This window comes from Leishmania infantum, chromosome 34 (assembly GCF_000002875.2).
Source record: "Leishmania infantum JPCM5 genome chromosome 34".
Taxonomy (NCBI): Eukaryota; Euglenozoa; class Kinetoplastea; order Trypanosomatida; family Trypanosomatidae; genus Leishmania; species Leishmania infantum.
In genome coordinates, this window is record NC_009418.2 from 331,871 (window position 1) to 346,403 (window position 14,533).

The 14,533-nt window shown below is 55.3% G+C and overlaps 4 protein-coding genes across 4 annotated transcripts; all 4 read left to right on the forward strand.

Moving 5' to 3' along the window:
* Positions 1-862: 862 nt before the first annotated feature.
* Positions 863-2,272, forward strand: LINJ_34_0800 (conserved hypothetical protein; the record flags this gene model as incomplete). Its single annotated transcript, XM_003392728.1, has 1 exon — positions 863-2,272. The coding sequence occupies one exon, from the start codon at positions 863-865 to the stop codon at positions 2,270-2,272; it is 1,410 nt and encodes a 469-aa protein (XP_003392776.1).
* Positions 2,273-3,228: 956 nt separating this feature from the next.
* On the forward strand, positions 3,229-3,867 carry LINJ_34_0810 (conserved hypothetical protein; the record flags this gene model as incomplete). Its single annotated transcript, XM_003392729.1, has 1 exon — positions 3,229-3,867. The coding sequence occupies one exon, from the start codon at positions 3,229-3,231 to the stop codon at positions 3,865-3,867; it is 639 nt and encodes a 212-aa protein (XP_003392777.1).
* A 4,221-nt stretch (positions 3,868-8,088) lies between these two features.
* LINJ_34_0820 (putative serine/threonine-protein phosphatase PP1) lies at positions 8,089-8,940 on the forward strand (the record flags this gene model as incomplete). The annotated part of the gene is made up of 1 exon (XM_003392730.1): positions 8,089-8,940. One exon carries the CDS (start codon positions 8,089-8,091, stop codon positions 8,938-8,940), a length of 852 nt encoding a protein of 283 aa, XP_003392778.1.
* A 4,153-nt stretch (positions 8,941-13,093) lies between these two features.
* LINJ_34_0830 (putative serine/threonine-protein phosphatase PP1) lies at positions 13,094-14,008 on the forward strand (the record flags this gene model as incomplete). Its single annotated transcript, XM_003392731.1, has 1 exon — positions 13,094-14,008. One exon carries the CDS (start codon positions 13,094-13,096, stop codon positions 14,006-14,008), a length of 915 nt encoding a protein of 304 aa, XP_003392779.1.
* Between the last annotated feature and the right edge of the window lie 525 nt (positions 14,009-14,533).

Genomic DNA, 14,533 nt, shown 5'->3' on the forward strand with positions numbered 1-14,533 from the left:
CCGCTGAACACGTCGGCGCCATCGACATGATGGGCGAAGTGCCAGCGTGACTGGAAGGCGTCGCAGCCGGCCCTCACACTGCCCGCTGGTGTGTGTGGCGGGGGGCCTGGGGCACCGCACGAGGGGGTGCGCGAGGTGGTGGCGTGCGTGATGGGTGCGGCTGTGAGGCGACCTGCGAGGCCGGGGCGGTGCTGAGGTGACTGCGTGTGTGCGCATTGCTGTGAGGCATGCGTCTCTGGCTGCATTGCACCACGCGGGGTGCGCCTGTGGCAGGGCCGGGGAGGGCTGGAGTGGGGCTTGACTCCTGTTGTATGGCCGGGAGGATGGGCTCACGTCGAGAAAGGAACATAATTCCCGCCAATCAGCTTTGCGGGCGTTCTCCAGAGCCAAAGGAATACGCGTCCACGCACAGACCCAAAGCCTAAACCAAGCGAAAAAGGCAAAGGCTGAAACAGCGGAAAACGAACGGCCGTACTCTGTTGCCAGAATCACCGTCTTGACTGCTCTTGGGCTTTGTGTTCTCTCTTCCCTGCTCTTTCTCACGTTGCTACCTCCTCCACCTCCATCGGATCTGCTCTCCACAATACCCATCACTGCTGTTCTCCCCACCCCCGAAAAAAAAGGAAAGGTGGTGCCTCCCTCCCCTCCTCGAAAAGGAGACAAGCACTGTCCCGACCGCCTCTCCTACCCCACATTCCCCTGCTCACATCACCTTCTCCTCTCCATTTGTTTTTGTTTCCGCAAAGCGTTCGCCACCCTCCCACCACTGAGTGCCGCTATTCTGGCCCGAGAGCGACACAAAGGGAAGTGGCAAGGGCAGCGGCAGGAATGACAGGGAAGGGGAGAAGAGCTGGATGAAGGAATGAGCCAGCTTGGACGTCCGCACACGCCTTATGATTGGGGCACTGGCGTGCGCGTGCGTGTGCAGCGCGCCTGCCAGGCGCCGTATTTCAGCGTCTTCCGCGAGGAGAACACGCGCCAAGCAGACACGGTGTACGAGGGACGCTTGGGCCGCGCTGGCGCCGGCGCGTATCCAGCTATTCAGGACGACGGGCTGCGCCTCTTGTATTTTCCTTACAGAAATGCAGCGCCTGTGCACTGCATTACGGCGGAGGCCGCAGGCGTAGCAGCCGAGACGGTGACGCTGGTCGGTGCCACCGGGACGATGGGCAAGTTCGTAGCAGAGCAGTACCTGCGCCGCGGCGTTAGTGTGACAGTGCTGGCACGCGATATTGCAAAGGCCAAGTCGCTTTTTTTGCCGATTGCAGATGGCCAGCGTGAGCAAAATCGATTGGCGTCTATGGGGTACAGGCAGCTTAGCGGTACGGCGGAGAAGCTGGAACTGACGGCGTCTCTCCACTACAGAGACTCTCGGCGGGAGGACCGCCACGTGCTGCGATATGAGTTCCGCAACTCGCGGAGTGTTGGGGGCCCCAGCGCCGGCAGCGCCAATGCCAGTTGCGACCAGCGTTTCGCCCTGGAGCTCGTCGAGGGCGACGTGGGGTCCACGCAGGACCTCGAGTTTTCGATGCGGCACGCAAGCGTCGTGTTCTACCTTGCCGCTGCGCTTGAGGAGGCGTCCGGCCCGGCGCTGCGGGCAGATGATCGTCTCAGCTCCTCGGCTGCATGGTGGAGCCCCGGGTCGTGGTTTGGGAGCGGCCGACGTTTTGGCGGCTTCTTGCACGCCCTCGACGCCTGTCGCCGCGTCGACGCCCACTTCGTCGCCCTGACGCCACTGTGGGTGCACGGGTCGTGTCTATCGCCGCTTTACTGGTATCGCAGACTCCTGACGTACCCGCGCGGGTACTGCAAGGCTGTGCAGCTGCAGGAGCAGACGCTGCTTAGTCAGAGCGGTAGCCCAGGTGCGCGCTGCAGTTTGGGGGCTGATGAGCTGGAGGAGCGGCAGCCGGGTGGGGACTGGGGTTGCTGGTGGCGCAGTCGGTTCTCGGATCTACCGGACGACATTCTGATAAAGTCGCGCAGTCCGGTGCGCTTTTCGCTTTTCCGGCTCTCTGACGTTGTCTTTCCAAGCTTCAACGAGCGCATTGTCGCTTCCAAGAACAACCGCGTCGACGACGACCTTCACGTCAAGTCCATTCAGCAGGGTGATTTAGACGCGCGACTGCTGGCAAACGTCTTGGTGAAATCCATTGGGCTGTGCAACTCCGTTGTGGAGAGCCGCATCGACATTGGTGGACGCTTGCGGGGCGGCGTTGACATGCGGGACGCTAACGCTATCTTCGATCTCTTTGAGCAGTTACGAAACGAGTAGAGGAGGCGTAGCTGAAACGGACTGGCACGCGCCGTGGGAGCAGTATGTCAAGTGAAACACCGTGAGCAACCCGCAATGCGGTCCACCGCGTTTTTTCTTTGCTCTCCTTACGCCGTATCCCCTTTTTATCGGGTGATGCGTGCGTGAACGGGAGTGCCGAGCCTGTGTGGCGTTGTAGGCTTTTCACTTGCGCTTCGTGTTTTAATAAGACAAGTAAGGGCAAAAGTTGTGTGATGATCTTCGACACACACTCTACGGAGCTGCTTCGACGAACGCGCCCTTTTTTCGCGCGAGTTGGTCGGCACAGAGGGACCCGACGCGCGCGCGAGAGAGTTGGTGCGTTCATGTGAGATGCACATGCGGTGTCGCGGGCACGCTCGCCGAGCGGAGGTGTTCACAACCGGTGTATGCATCGAACGTCTGGAATGCTGCGCGATGCGGGCGTTTTTTTCTCTGCTCTTGTCTCTTGTCAATGAGCACCGGGTCTGTGTGTCCCTCTCTCTCTCCCTCTCTCTGTGCCGTCCGCTTCTCAGCCAAACTCTCCGCAACCTTCCTTGACCTGTGCGTCCTCCGATATGCCCAGCACTGCACCTTCTTTTTACCTTGATCTAGTACTGCGCCTACGTGTATGTGCTCGTCGGTGTGTACAGCGGATCAGCTGCATTTCGAGCCACGAGCGCTGACGTCATTGACTGCTACCGCTTCTACAAGAAACAAACTCGTGGATACGCAGCCATAGGACCTCTTTTTTTTTCCAGGCTCAGCTTCTAGTGCCACACCGCAGCATACCCAAACCGAAGTACACCCTGAGCATCTGGCTCTAGCCATCGGTTCCTGCGACGGTACTCAGTGTACGCACGTTTGCGTCACCCCATCACCGCCATCCCCGCCGCAGCACAGAGAGACATACCCACACCCTCTGGCAAGAAGCTCTGAAGACACCGGCTGCAAAAGCAATGAGCTTCCTCGCGTCTCGCCGGCGCAACCGCTATGACGACGAAGCCAGCAACGCGGCGTACATGGACAACGAGCCCTTCCACGTCCTTCCGCCTGAGCGATCAGCGACAGGCAATTCGTCACAGTCTGACAGCAGCACGTACGGCTCGCATCGCACCGCCGGTGATGGCTCTGGTAAGTGCGACATGCTTTCGATGCAGCATGTCATGAATATGACAGAATCTCTGCAGAAGGAGCAGGAGGACCGAGAGGCTCGCGAGAAAGTCGACAAAGCCAGCGAGGCCGAGCGGATGCGCCAGGTGCGAAACGCACAATGGGAAGCGGTGAAGAAGCGCATGAGCCAACGGGCAATACCCTTGCACACCGTCCGAGCCTACGACAGCGAGGATGACGAGGAGGAAGTGGAGCTAAAATCAGTGCACACCGCGCTGAGCGCGCTCGTTCCCTCCCTGACAGAGGAGCGCGCCACGCGATGCGGGGGATTTCAGGCGGCGGAGACGATGCCAGAGAGGTTCTGTCATTTCGTCTACAACTGGCTCATGTACTTTGTCTACGCATTCTCTGCCTCGGCGTTGCCAGGGATGGATGCCAGCAAAGGAGCGGACTCGCGAGAGTACTTTGACCGCCGTGTCCGCTAAGGACGCGTGATGTCATCGTCGCCGTGCGCCTCTGCTATCTTGGATACCTCCCCAAACGCATCTCTCCCCCTTTCTCTCAATTCTCTGCGGTCTTGTTTGTGACTACCTTGGATGCTGCTGTCTTTTTTTTGTTTCTTCTGTCATGACCGCGTACAACTTCGGCCTTCACGAAGTGAGGAGCAGCGCAGCCGATGGAGCTGAGAAAAACAGGGATAGATTCTGTCGTCAACCACCCCCTTCTCTCGCACTTCCATGTGCCATCTTCTTCCCATCCTCTGCCATCTGTCTGGAAAAAATGTGTGTTTGAGGGCTGCGGTTTGTTTAAGGGAAGGGGAAGACCAAGTGTCTGCGTTTTTGCAGTGGCATCCCTCCTTTTTCCTCGACCCTCCTGTGCTACGCAGCTTCTGGATGTCTGCTGCCTTTGCTTGTCCTTCTCTCTTCGGTTTCCATTACCATCATCGCATTGCTTTCATCTTTTGTTTTTATTTTCCCATTCGCTGAGCGCCCTTTGGCTGGAGAGCGCGGGAGTCTCGTGTGCGGGTGCGTGGGTTCGTCTCATTGTGTGTACGCACATACCCTGTTTTCTATTGCAAAAAAAAAAGAATATCTGTGCGGACTCTTTAAAATCATCTCTGAGGGATTTGAAAGATAAAGAGGGCAGATACGCAATGCCAAGGCGTGTGTGGTTGCTACGCTACTCTTTTTCTCTCGCTTGCTTTCTCTGAAGGCTTTCAGGGGAACGCCTCTCAGGCTGATTGCCTCTCTCCTCTTTCGCCACTACATCCGCTCATTTTGTGTTTTTGGGCCCAGCTGCGCATACTTGCGTTTGCTCGAGGTGTGGACTGCAGGTTATTCATGATTTGTGAGATGGGTGAGGGAGATGCGCAGCTCCTCAGCTTGATAGCTGGCGCTTCCTCTATGTTGCTCATTTTGTTGCCTTCGCCGTTTTCTCTCATCACCATTCTTTCGATGAGGATGTGTAGAAGGCGGCGGCGCGACCTTTCAAATTCTCAAGCGTCCCCCCATTGCATGCAAACACCGCAAAGGGTCTGTCTCGCGCTTCAACAGCCACGCTTCTTTTCTTCCCCCCGCTCTCTCTATCCAACCCCTGATTGTGTTCCACCCTCAACTGCACTTCCATCAACTCGGCGCACAACGCTTCTCCCCGTCCCTGCTGACATCCACCCCCCACGTCCCCGCCTCTCACACACGCCATCGAAAACATCATCAAGCGTACAGACTACGTCGCCTCCATATCGCAGTGGGTGGTTTGCTCATCCCCTTGCTCCACACACACACACACACAGACACACACACGCAGTTTTGTCTCCCGCTCTCTTCCCCCTCCCTCCTCCTCTTTGTCTCTTATCCTGCAGGGTATCGCACAGGCACTGGTGCTCTCTCTTTTTTTCGCCTTCACGTTTTGGGTGCTTTTCTCACTTCATTGTGGACGCGCCTCACTCGAGCCCCTTTTTTTTTCTGCTATTTGCTCGGTTTTGACTCTGCTCTCTCGTGGCGCGCCTCGCACAAGGCGTTTTCTTGATATTGTGCGTTTCACCGCTGCCTGCACGCCTCTCTCTTCGTTCTCTGCTTCACATACTTATCAAGGTACCTCGAGCTCGCTCACCCATTCTCCGCATACACCCCCTCTCACCTCCGCCGTCTGCCCGCCCGTGGGTCTTCACACCTTTGCGACGCTTCCCTCCTCCTCGTTGGAGAGGGTGGCTGCATCGTCATCCTGCCTAGAACACCGCACTACTTTGGGTCGATTGTTCTCTACTTCCCTTTTTTCTCTTTTTTTTGTTATGCTGCTGTTATTTCACACTTTTCATTCTCGCGTCGCCGTCGCCGCCTTTGCGTTGTGGGGGCGCCCTACTGAAGCATCGTCCAAACACCCAGAAAGTAAATAGAAGCACAGTACAACACCTTTTTCACCGTCCTCTGGCTGAGTCTTGGATTCCTTCGCACGGGAGCAGGACGAGCTGCTCGAAAAGGGCTCGGACAAAAAAAAACCATTTCCCCCTTTTTTTCCTTCGTCATCTTTGACGGGTTCTGCACTGTCTTCTTCGCTTGCTCCTCCTTTCCTTTTTTTCTTCTTTCGCCCCTCCCCGATTGCGGGTCGGCGCACGCGTAGGTTTCAGCGGCCGCGTCTGCTTTGCCTCGTCTCCGTTCCAAAAAAAAAAGCAAGGCAACTCACTGCTTTGCAGGGCTCTACGTATGTTGGCCGAGCGAGCCGTAGACACGCTCTCTTCTTTCGGTTTCCTTTTGGTGTTTTCTTTCTTGATTTTACGGAAGTATTCTCCTGACGGTGGAGGCGCAGAGGAAGGCAGCATCAGTAGTGCCCAGAGGCGTGGCAGGAGAGCAGGTTATCGCCGTATCACAAAAAAGACAGGGCGAGGCCACGGAGTCGAGAAAACGGGGGAAAACATACAGGCAAGCACGGAAAGTGAAAGATCTTTTATTTTTTTTCTTCTCCTCTTTGAGCTGAATTTCTGCTCCGTGACGCAGCGGAAAGTTTTTTGCTATTTTTTTTTTTGTAAACGAAGCGCATGAACAAAAAGAAAACACACATAAGCGACAGCGCAGCGTTTCATCAAGACATCCTAGCCTCTTTCTTGAGCAACACAGATACCTTCTCTTCAGTGCGTTCCCACTGTTCCGCAACATCGTACCACCTCTCACTGGGGCTTGGTCTTGCCTGTCTCTCTACAACCTCACTCTTTCTTTTTTTTTTTCCGTCTCTTTGAACACCATTCTTAGGGCCGCGAGCTCAGCACCGTGGATCTATTTTGCTCACCGCTCTTACTTTTCACCTCTCTCTACTTTCTTTTTCAGTTTTTTTTTCGTTTTCTGCATCGACGTTCTTCTCTTTCCTCTGATGAGATATCTGTCGCTCGTTCCGTGTGTCTTGTGAGAGGGTGTGCCGCTCGCTTCCTCTCTCCGAGGGCTCCCTCGTCTCACACAACCATCTCAAACGCATCAGTGCATATTCTTTTTTTGTTTTCTTTCTGGAGTCACTCGTTCTCTCGTTCACCTTCGTTCTGTGCTTCGGGTACGAAGAAAGGCGAAGTACGCACACACGCACACGCCGTAACAACAACAAACACAATAGAGCTACCCATTTTTGGAGCTCTCTGCTATACCGCTGGTTTCGCTATCGCTTTGCTCGACACGCACGGTCTCACTCACTCGCTTCTCGCTCCGTTATATAGATCGATATATTTCTGTGCCTCTCCTTCATATTGTCGTCTCTCCACCGGAGCTCGCTTCCTTCTCTTCCCTCAGCATTCACTCTCCCTCTTTCAGTTTGGGACTTGGGGGAGGTTCAAGTTATACTGCTTACTTTACTTCTTTGTATTCTTTTTTTTTTCGTTTGTGTGTGCGTGTTTTTTTTTTTTGCGGGCTTCTTGTGTGGATGCACCCTATTTTAGAATCCTTCTCCGCTTCTTCGCTACACCATGACCACCACTACCTCCTCTTCCTCCTTTTTTTCTCTCTCTCACTTTCTCATTTGCGCCGTCCCTCTTTCTGTTCAGGCTCAAGAACGGGCGAACCAAAGGAAAAAGGGAGACTCCACCCCCTGCTCCTTCTCCTTCTTTACTCTCCTTGATTGGGCAAGGGGTGTACACCATCACAGCCGGAACTAATGCTGAGTAGAGTAAAAACAAAGGCTGGGGTGCGGAAGGGAACGAAAAGCGAAACGGAGTAAGCACACACACACACACACACACACACACACACACACACACACACACACGCCGAGTACGCTTCAGCGTCTTGCAGCTAGTTTCACTCACATTTTTTTTTCGTTTTCTCTTTCATCCGTTGTTCGTTTCAGTGCGTGCGTGTTTGGTGTCGTCGCGGCTTCTCTTTCTTTCTCCCTCCCTCCGCGTAGAAGCGTTACTCTTTTTTTTCTCCATCTCGTGGCGTTATCCTCCCTTATTCCTTCTTTACTTTTCTGCAGTTTCTCTCGGAGTAAGGCTGTGCGTGTGAGTGTATTTTTCTGTATTGTGAGATGTGCTCGCGTGTGTATGCTTACCTTTGCTGCGGATATTTTTTGCGTTGTTGTGGTGCTTCCACCTGCCTGCTGTCGACTACGCCGCCTCCGTGACACACTTCGTTGCACTCGCTTTCTTTTCGCATTGCTCTCCTGAACCACGAGTCGCCTCCATCATCATTTCCAGGGTATCCACGGCGCCTCAGCTCATAGAGCGGCTCATCATGATTCAGTGCGATCGCGCGCCTCCACAGCTGCTTGTCCGTGGGGAACAAATCCGTGCCGTGCTCACTGAGGTGCGCGAGATCTTCATGTCGCAGCCAATGCTCCTCGAGATCCGCCCGCCTGTGCGCGTGTGTGGCGACACGCACGGACAGTACTACGACCTGCTGCGCATCTACGAGAAGTGCGGCTTCCCCCCATACTCGAACTACCTGTTCCTCGGCGACTACGTTGACCGCGGCAAGCACAGCGTCGAGACGATCGTCCTGCAGTTCTGCTACAAGATTGTGTACCCCGAGAACTTCTTTCTTCTGCGCGGCAACCACGAGTGCGCTAGCATCAACAAGATGTACGGGTTTTTCGATGATGTGAAGCGGCGGTATAACATCAAGCTGTTCAAGGCGTTCACGGACGTGTTCAACACGATGCCCGTGTGCTGCGTGATTAGCGAGAAGATCATCTGCATGCACGGTGGCCTTAGTCCTGACCTGACCGATCTTACCGCCATTAACGAGATTCTTCGTCCGTGCGACGTGCCTGATCGCGGCATCCTGTGCGATCTGCTGTGGGCCGATCCAGAAAACGAAGTTCGCGGCTTCCTGGAGAGCGACCGCGGCGTGAGCTACCTGTTCGGCGAGGACATTGTGAACGACTTCCTGGATATGGTGGACATGGACCTGATTGTGCGCGCGCATCAAGTTGTGCAACGTGGCTACGGGTTCTTTGCGAGCCGTCAGCTTGTGACCGTGTTCTCTGCGCCGAACTACTGCGGTGAGTTCGACAACGACGCTGCCGTGATGACCATCGACGACAAGCTGCAGTGCTCCTTCCTCATCATTCCGGCTGCCAAGTAGTGACGGAGCGGCACCACCGGGCCCCAAAAGATGCTGACGCGGCCTGTTTGAATAATTTTTTGTCTGTTATTTCACCTGCATCCGCCTCCTCGGGCTCTTGATATGAGGCCGCACACGGGAGAGTGCTCATCCCTTTCTCTCACTTCTGTAAGTTCTTGTGTTGCCCGTTGCTTCCTGTTTTTTCGGCTTGATGATATCGACCGCGGTTACGAGAGACACCTTGGCATGGTATCACAGGTTCCCGTACCCGGTGTGTGTGTGCGTGGAGAAGCCGGGCAGCCCCCCTCCCCTCCTGTGCTTGCGAAATGCCGAGCGGCTTCTGGCGGTGACAGGGTCTGGTGACTGCGACGTGGGGAGGTCAGAGCGATGCATTGCTACTGATGTCGGCAGTGAGGTCGTGGGCGGCGTTGCGTCGGAGCGACCCGCGCCGCTGAACGCGTCGGCGCCATCGACATGATGGGCGAAGTGCCAGCGTGACTGGAAGGCGTCGCAGCCGGCCCTCACACTGCCCGCTGGTGTGTGTGGCGGGGGGCCTGGGGCACCGCACGAGGGGGTGCGCGAGGTGGTGGCGTGCGTGATGGGTGCGGCTGTGAGGCGACCTGCGAGGCCGGGGCGGTGCTGAGGTGACTGCGTGTGTGCGCATTGCTGTGAGGCATGCGTCTCTGGCTGCATTGCACCACGCGGGGTGCGCCTGTGGCAGGGCCGGGGAGGGCTGGAGTGGGGCTTGACTCCTGTTGTATGGCCGGGAGGATGGGCTCACGCTGAGGCAAGAGCAAACATATCCGTGCCGTTGTTCTCTGTATAACGCAGACACGTACACACACACGAGATAGAGACAAAGACAGAGACAGAGTTTATCGGCGTATCAATTGTTTGGTTTGGGGTCAGAGGGGGGTTTTATGCGTTGTGGCGTGTTTTCTAAGTTTGCACGTGTAGTGTGCTCAGAGCCGCGGACGGCCCTGGCGTCTTTTCCCCCTTTCGCGTTTGTGTTTTGCCATTGCTGTTGTTTTCGTTCTTACTGGACGTTCTTAACCGTGAAGGGGCTCGCACAGCGAGTGTCATCTTGTTTTTGATGGAGCTGGTGCCTTTCACGCCTCGTTATCATTTTCGCTTATGCCACCCTCTCTCATGGATGCGCCTTCTTATCTCGGCAGCGTTTAGCGGTTTTGTGTCGCCGGCATGCTCCCGCTGCACGAATTTCCGGAAGTTCAAACAGAGGACAGGCAGACCTAAAAGAAGAAATAAACGCGAAGAAGAGCAGGGTCTTTGACAAGCATTGAGAGGAGGCGGGGAGGGGGCCGTACGGGAAAGGAGATGAAGGGTGCAATCTCCACTTTTGCTGTCTCTCGCTTTTTTTTTGCCACAAATGAGCGTGGGGCATGGCGTTTTGTGCGATGGTAATCTTGTGGACATGCTTGCTCTGTGGGTGTCTGTGTTGTTCGTGAACAGGTCACTGCCGGAGGTGTGACTGAAAAGAGGGATACAGACGGCGTGTCGTCGCTGACAACATCAACGCCTACTTGGATCAACGTAAAGCAACCTTGGCTGCATCTTAGGAAAACAGTCATGCGCACTCTTTCGTTGTTGTCACCCTCCGACTGCGGTGATTCGATATTTTTGCGTCTGGGAGACTGCGTACTCAGTGCCGTGGTTTAACAGTCTTTTTTTTTTCAAATGTGTTCTCGCCATCTATCTGCCTTTTCTGTTGATGTCACCGCCGTTGCCCGCAAGCGCGCTCAAGCCGGCACGCAGAGACGACTGCAGCTACCACGTGACGCTTTCTCTGTTCTCGTGTATGCACGGGTGTGACCTTTTGGCTGATTGAACGATGTCGTCATTCTTGGCCCTCTCCCCGCCAGCTGCTCCGTTTCTCTCGTCGCATCTCCTCCTCCTTCTTTCATTGAACAGCTGGTGCGTGCTCTTCGATACATACCTCCCTGTGACGTTGTCGGGATGCATGCAGGTATGCGTGTCTGCTTGGGGGTTTTGTGCTGGCCCTTGTTGCGTTACTCCGTCAGATCACCTATTCCTTTGGCTTGTCTCTCTCCCCTCCCCTAAGGCCCTCACCATCGGTACCCCGCCCACCCGCCTTACTTATTCGTCATTTCCGAAGATGTTTCATGGCTCAGATAGAAAGACAAGCACACGTTTTACTCAGAGCGAAAAAGAAGAAAACATGTGAAGAAAGCGTGCGCGCACGCACACAAGAGAGCGAGCCGTAATGTTTGAGGGGGAGTTGAACAGCAGCACAGCTGAGCTCTCAGACTCCTTTCTGCTACCCCGCTCAACTCGGCGCATGGTCTCACTCTCACTGAAAACCCTCCACACGCCCCAAAAAGACAAGGCCACGTTGAGGCGCATCGATGTTGAAGCGCTCGTTTCTTTGTTCGATATAAAACAGAGAAGTGACGAAAAAGGGGGAGACCTCTTCGTGCCCGTGTGCGTGTGTGTGCTCATCGTCACATCCGGAAAGCGCACATGTATTTCCCGTCAGTTCAGCCAACCCGAGTGGGTGTTTTAGTCGGCACGGTGCCGACGGTAGAGAACGTGTGCTCGTTTCTCTTTTCGCCTCTGCCCTTTCACTTCAGACGCTGCAGTCTTTTTCCCGCCAGGGAACCTTCCCCCCCTCCTGCCCTCCATGCACGAGTGCGCCGCCTCTCTGCTCACTTGTGATGAACGCTACAATCTTTTCGGCTCTCTCATCTGCACTCTTTCCCTTTCTCCTCCCCGCCGCACCTCCTTCCCTCGGCATGCCCGCGCACGCGCATCGCGGATGAACTGGAGTGCCTTTCACGGAGTCTTCTTGTTTGCACTGTTGTCCTTTCGCCTCTCTCCCGCTCTTCCTTTTTTTTGCTCACCGCCACCCTCGCGTCGCATCCGTGAACGTGTCTGTTCGTATGGAGCGAAGAAAAAGAAAATATCACCGACCATATAGTAAAGCCCCTCCCCCTCCTCCTTCTCCGCCTACCTAGAAACAGCGAACAACAACAAAGACGAGGGCGCTGCACGCATACTGTGCCGCTTCTCTTCTTCGTCTTTTTTGTTCGGGGCGGGGGGGATATTTGCGCCTAACGGTTAAGCTCGCGTGTGCTCCTCTTCTGCCCTTCTTTTTTTACCTTCGTTCATCTGCTTGCAAACGCTTCGAAATAGGATTATGCATCTGCGCACGGTTTCTTTTCCATATCCCCTCTGTATTCCTCTCAACAGGTTCCCATTACCAACGCTCAACCGCGTTGGCGCACGCCTTTGTGAGCCTGTGTGTACGACAAGTACATCTTGTGTACTGAAGCGCTGCGCTTCTGTCTTACGTGCGTCTGCCGTCTTGTTGCTCGTCAGTCTTTGCAGGCTTTATATCGCGAACCGCTTCGTTTTGAGCATCGTTGCTTTTCTCTTTTTTTCTGTCTGCGTTGTGACCATCTCCTTTTTTTTTTTCGCATTTGTTGTATGCTACCTCACCTTCCCATTCCCCGTGTGTGCGTGCGCATCTACAGCTACTACCCGGAACGCTGGATTGGACGCTGCGCGTTGTGCCGGCCGCCGTACAGGCACGTAAGAGGATACGCTACCTCATGTTGTCGTCGTAGAGGTTACAGCCGAGGCAACCGTTCATCGTCGCCACGAGCGCAGAAAAGAGCTGGTGCAGAGGAGGTGCCGAGAGTACTCAGACCAGTCAGGACGGACAGCAGCATTTCGCTTCCCATTGCCTTCACAGACTTTTTTTTTGTTGTTCAGGGCGAAGAGAAGGAGAGGTGCTGTACGCACATACCACCGTTGACAGAAACAGACAGGCCGAGAGACGCACTTCCTAGTGCCTTTGCTTTCCTGCTGCGTTCAACCATTTTTTTTTGTGTTTCTTCCTTTTCTCTTCAGGTAAGAGTACTTACACCATTAAGGTGCACGGCCCGCACCGTCCCTTCCCCCTTCCCCCTTCCTACCCCCCCACATCCTCCTTAACTTCTCTGGGGGAGGGAGAAGACGGCTAATCTTTTCAACCTTGTTTTTTTTTCTTCAAAGGACGGAAGGCATTAACCATCACTGGTGCTCAGAATCATCGAAAGGAAAAGAGAGACGCGGTACCCCGGGGTTAGCATCCCAGCCACAGGCATACACACCCACACCTGCACAATCCACAAGCAAAACGACACATAGAACGATGGCGAGCTCTACCTCACCCTCCTCCTCCACAGTGCCGCAGACGCTAATAGAGAAACTGCTGACGGTGCGTGGTGCCTCCGCACAACGCCAGGTGCTCATCAAGGAGGAGGATATACGCGTGGTGTTGGAGACTGTCCGAGAGATTTTTATAACGCAGCCAATGCTCCTCGAGATCCGCCCGCCTGTGCGCGTGTGTGGCGACACGCACGGACAGTACTACGACCTGCTGCGCATCTACGAGAAGTGCGGCTTCCCCCCATACTCGAACTACCTGTTCCTCGGCGACTACGTTGACCGCGGCAAGCACAGCGTCGAGACGATCGTCCTGCAGTTCTGCTACAAGATTGTGTACCCCGAGAACTTCTTTCTTCTGCGCGGCAACCACGAGTGCGCTAGCATCAACAAGATGTACGGGTTTTTCGATGATGTGAAGCGGCGGTATAACATCAAGCTGTTCAAGGCGTTCACGGACGTGTTCAACACGATGCCCGTGTGCTGCGTGATTAGCGAGAAGATCATCTGCATGCACGGTGGCCTTAGTCCTGACCTGACCGATCTTACCGCCATTAACGAGATTCTTCGTCCGTGCGACGTGCCTGATCGCGGCATCCTGTGCGATCTGCTGTGGGCCGATCCAGAAAACGAAGTTCGCGGCTTCCTGGAGAGCGACCGCGGCGTGAGCTACCTGTTCGGCGAGGACATTGTGAACGACTTCCTGGATATGGTGGACATGGACCTGATTGTGCGCGCGCATCAAGTTGTGCAACGTGGCTACGGGTTCTTTGCGAGCCGTCAGCTTGTGACCGTGTTCTCTGCGCCGAACTACTGCGGTGAGTTCGACAACGACGCTGCCGTGATGACCATCGACGACAAGCTGCAGTGCTCCTTCCTCATCATTCCGGCTGCCAAGTAGTGACGGAGCGGCACCACCGGGCCCCAAAAGATGCTGACGCGGCCTGTTTGAATAATTTTTTGTCTGTTATTTCACCTGCATCCGCCTCCTCGGGCTCTTGATATGAGGCCGCACACGGGAGAGTGCTCATCCCTTTCTCTCACTTCTGTAAGTTCTTGTGTTGCCCGTTGCTTCCTGTTTTTTCGGCTTGATGATATCGACCGCGGTTACGAGAGACACCTTGGCATGGTATCACAGGTTCCCGTACCCGGTGTGTGTGTGCGTGGAGAAGCCGGGCAGCCCCCCTCCCCTCCTGTGCTTGCGAAATGCCGAGCGGCTTCTGGCGGTGACAGGGTCTGGTGACTGCGACGTGGGGAGGTCAGAGCGATGCATTGCTACTGATGTCGGCAGTGAGGTCGTGGGCGGCGTTGCGTCGGAGCGACCCGCGCCGCTGAACGCGTCGGCGCCATCGACATGATGGGCGAAGTGCCAGCGTGACTGGAAGGCGTCGCAGCCGGCCCTCACACTGCCCGCTGGTGTGTGTGG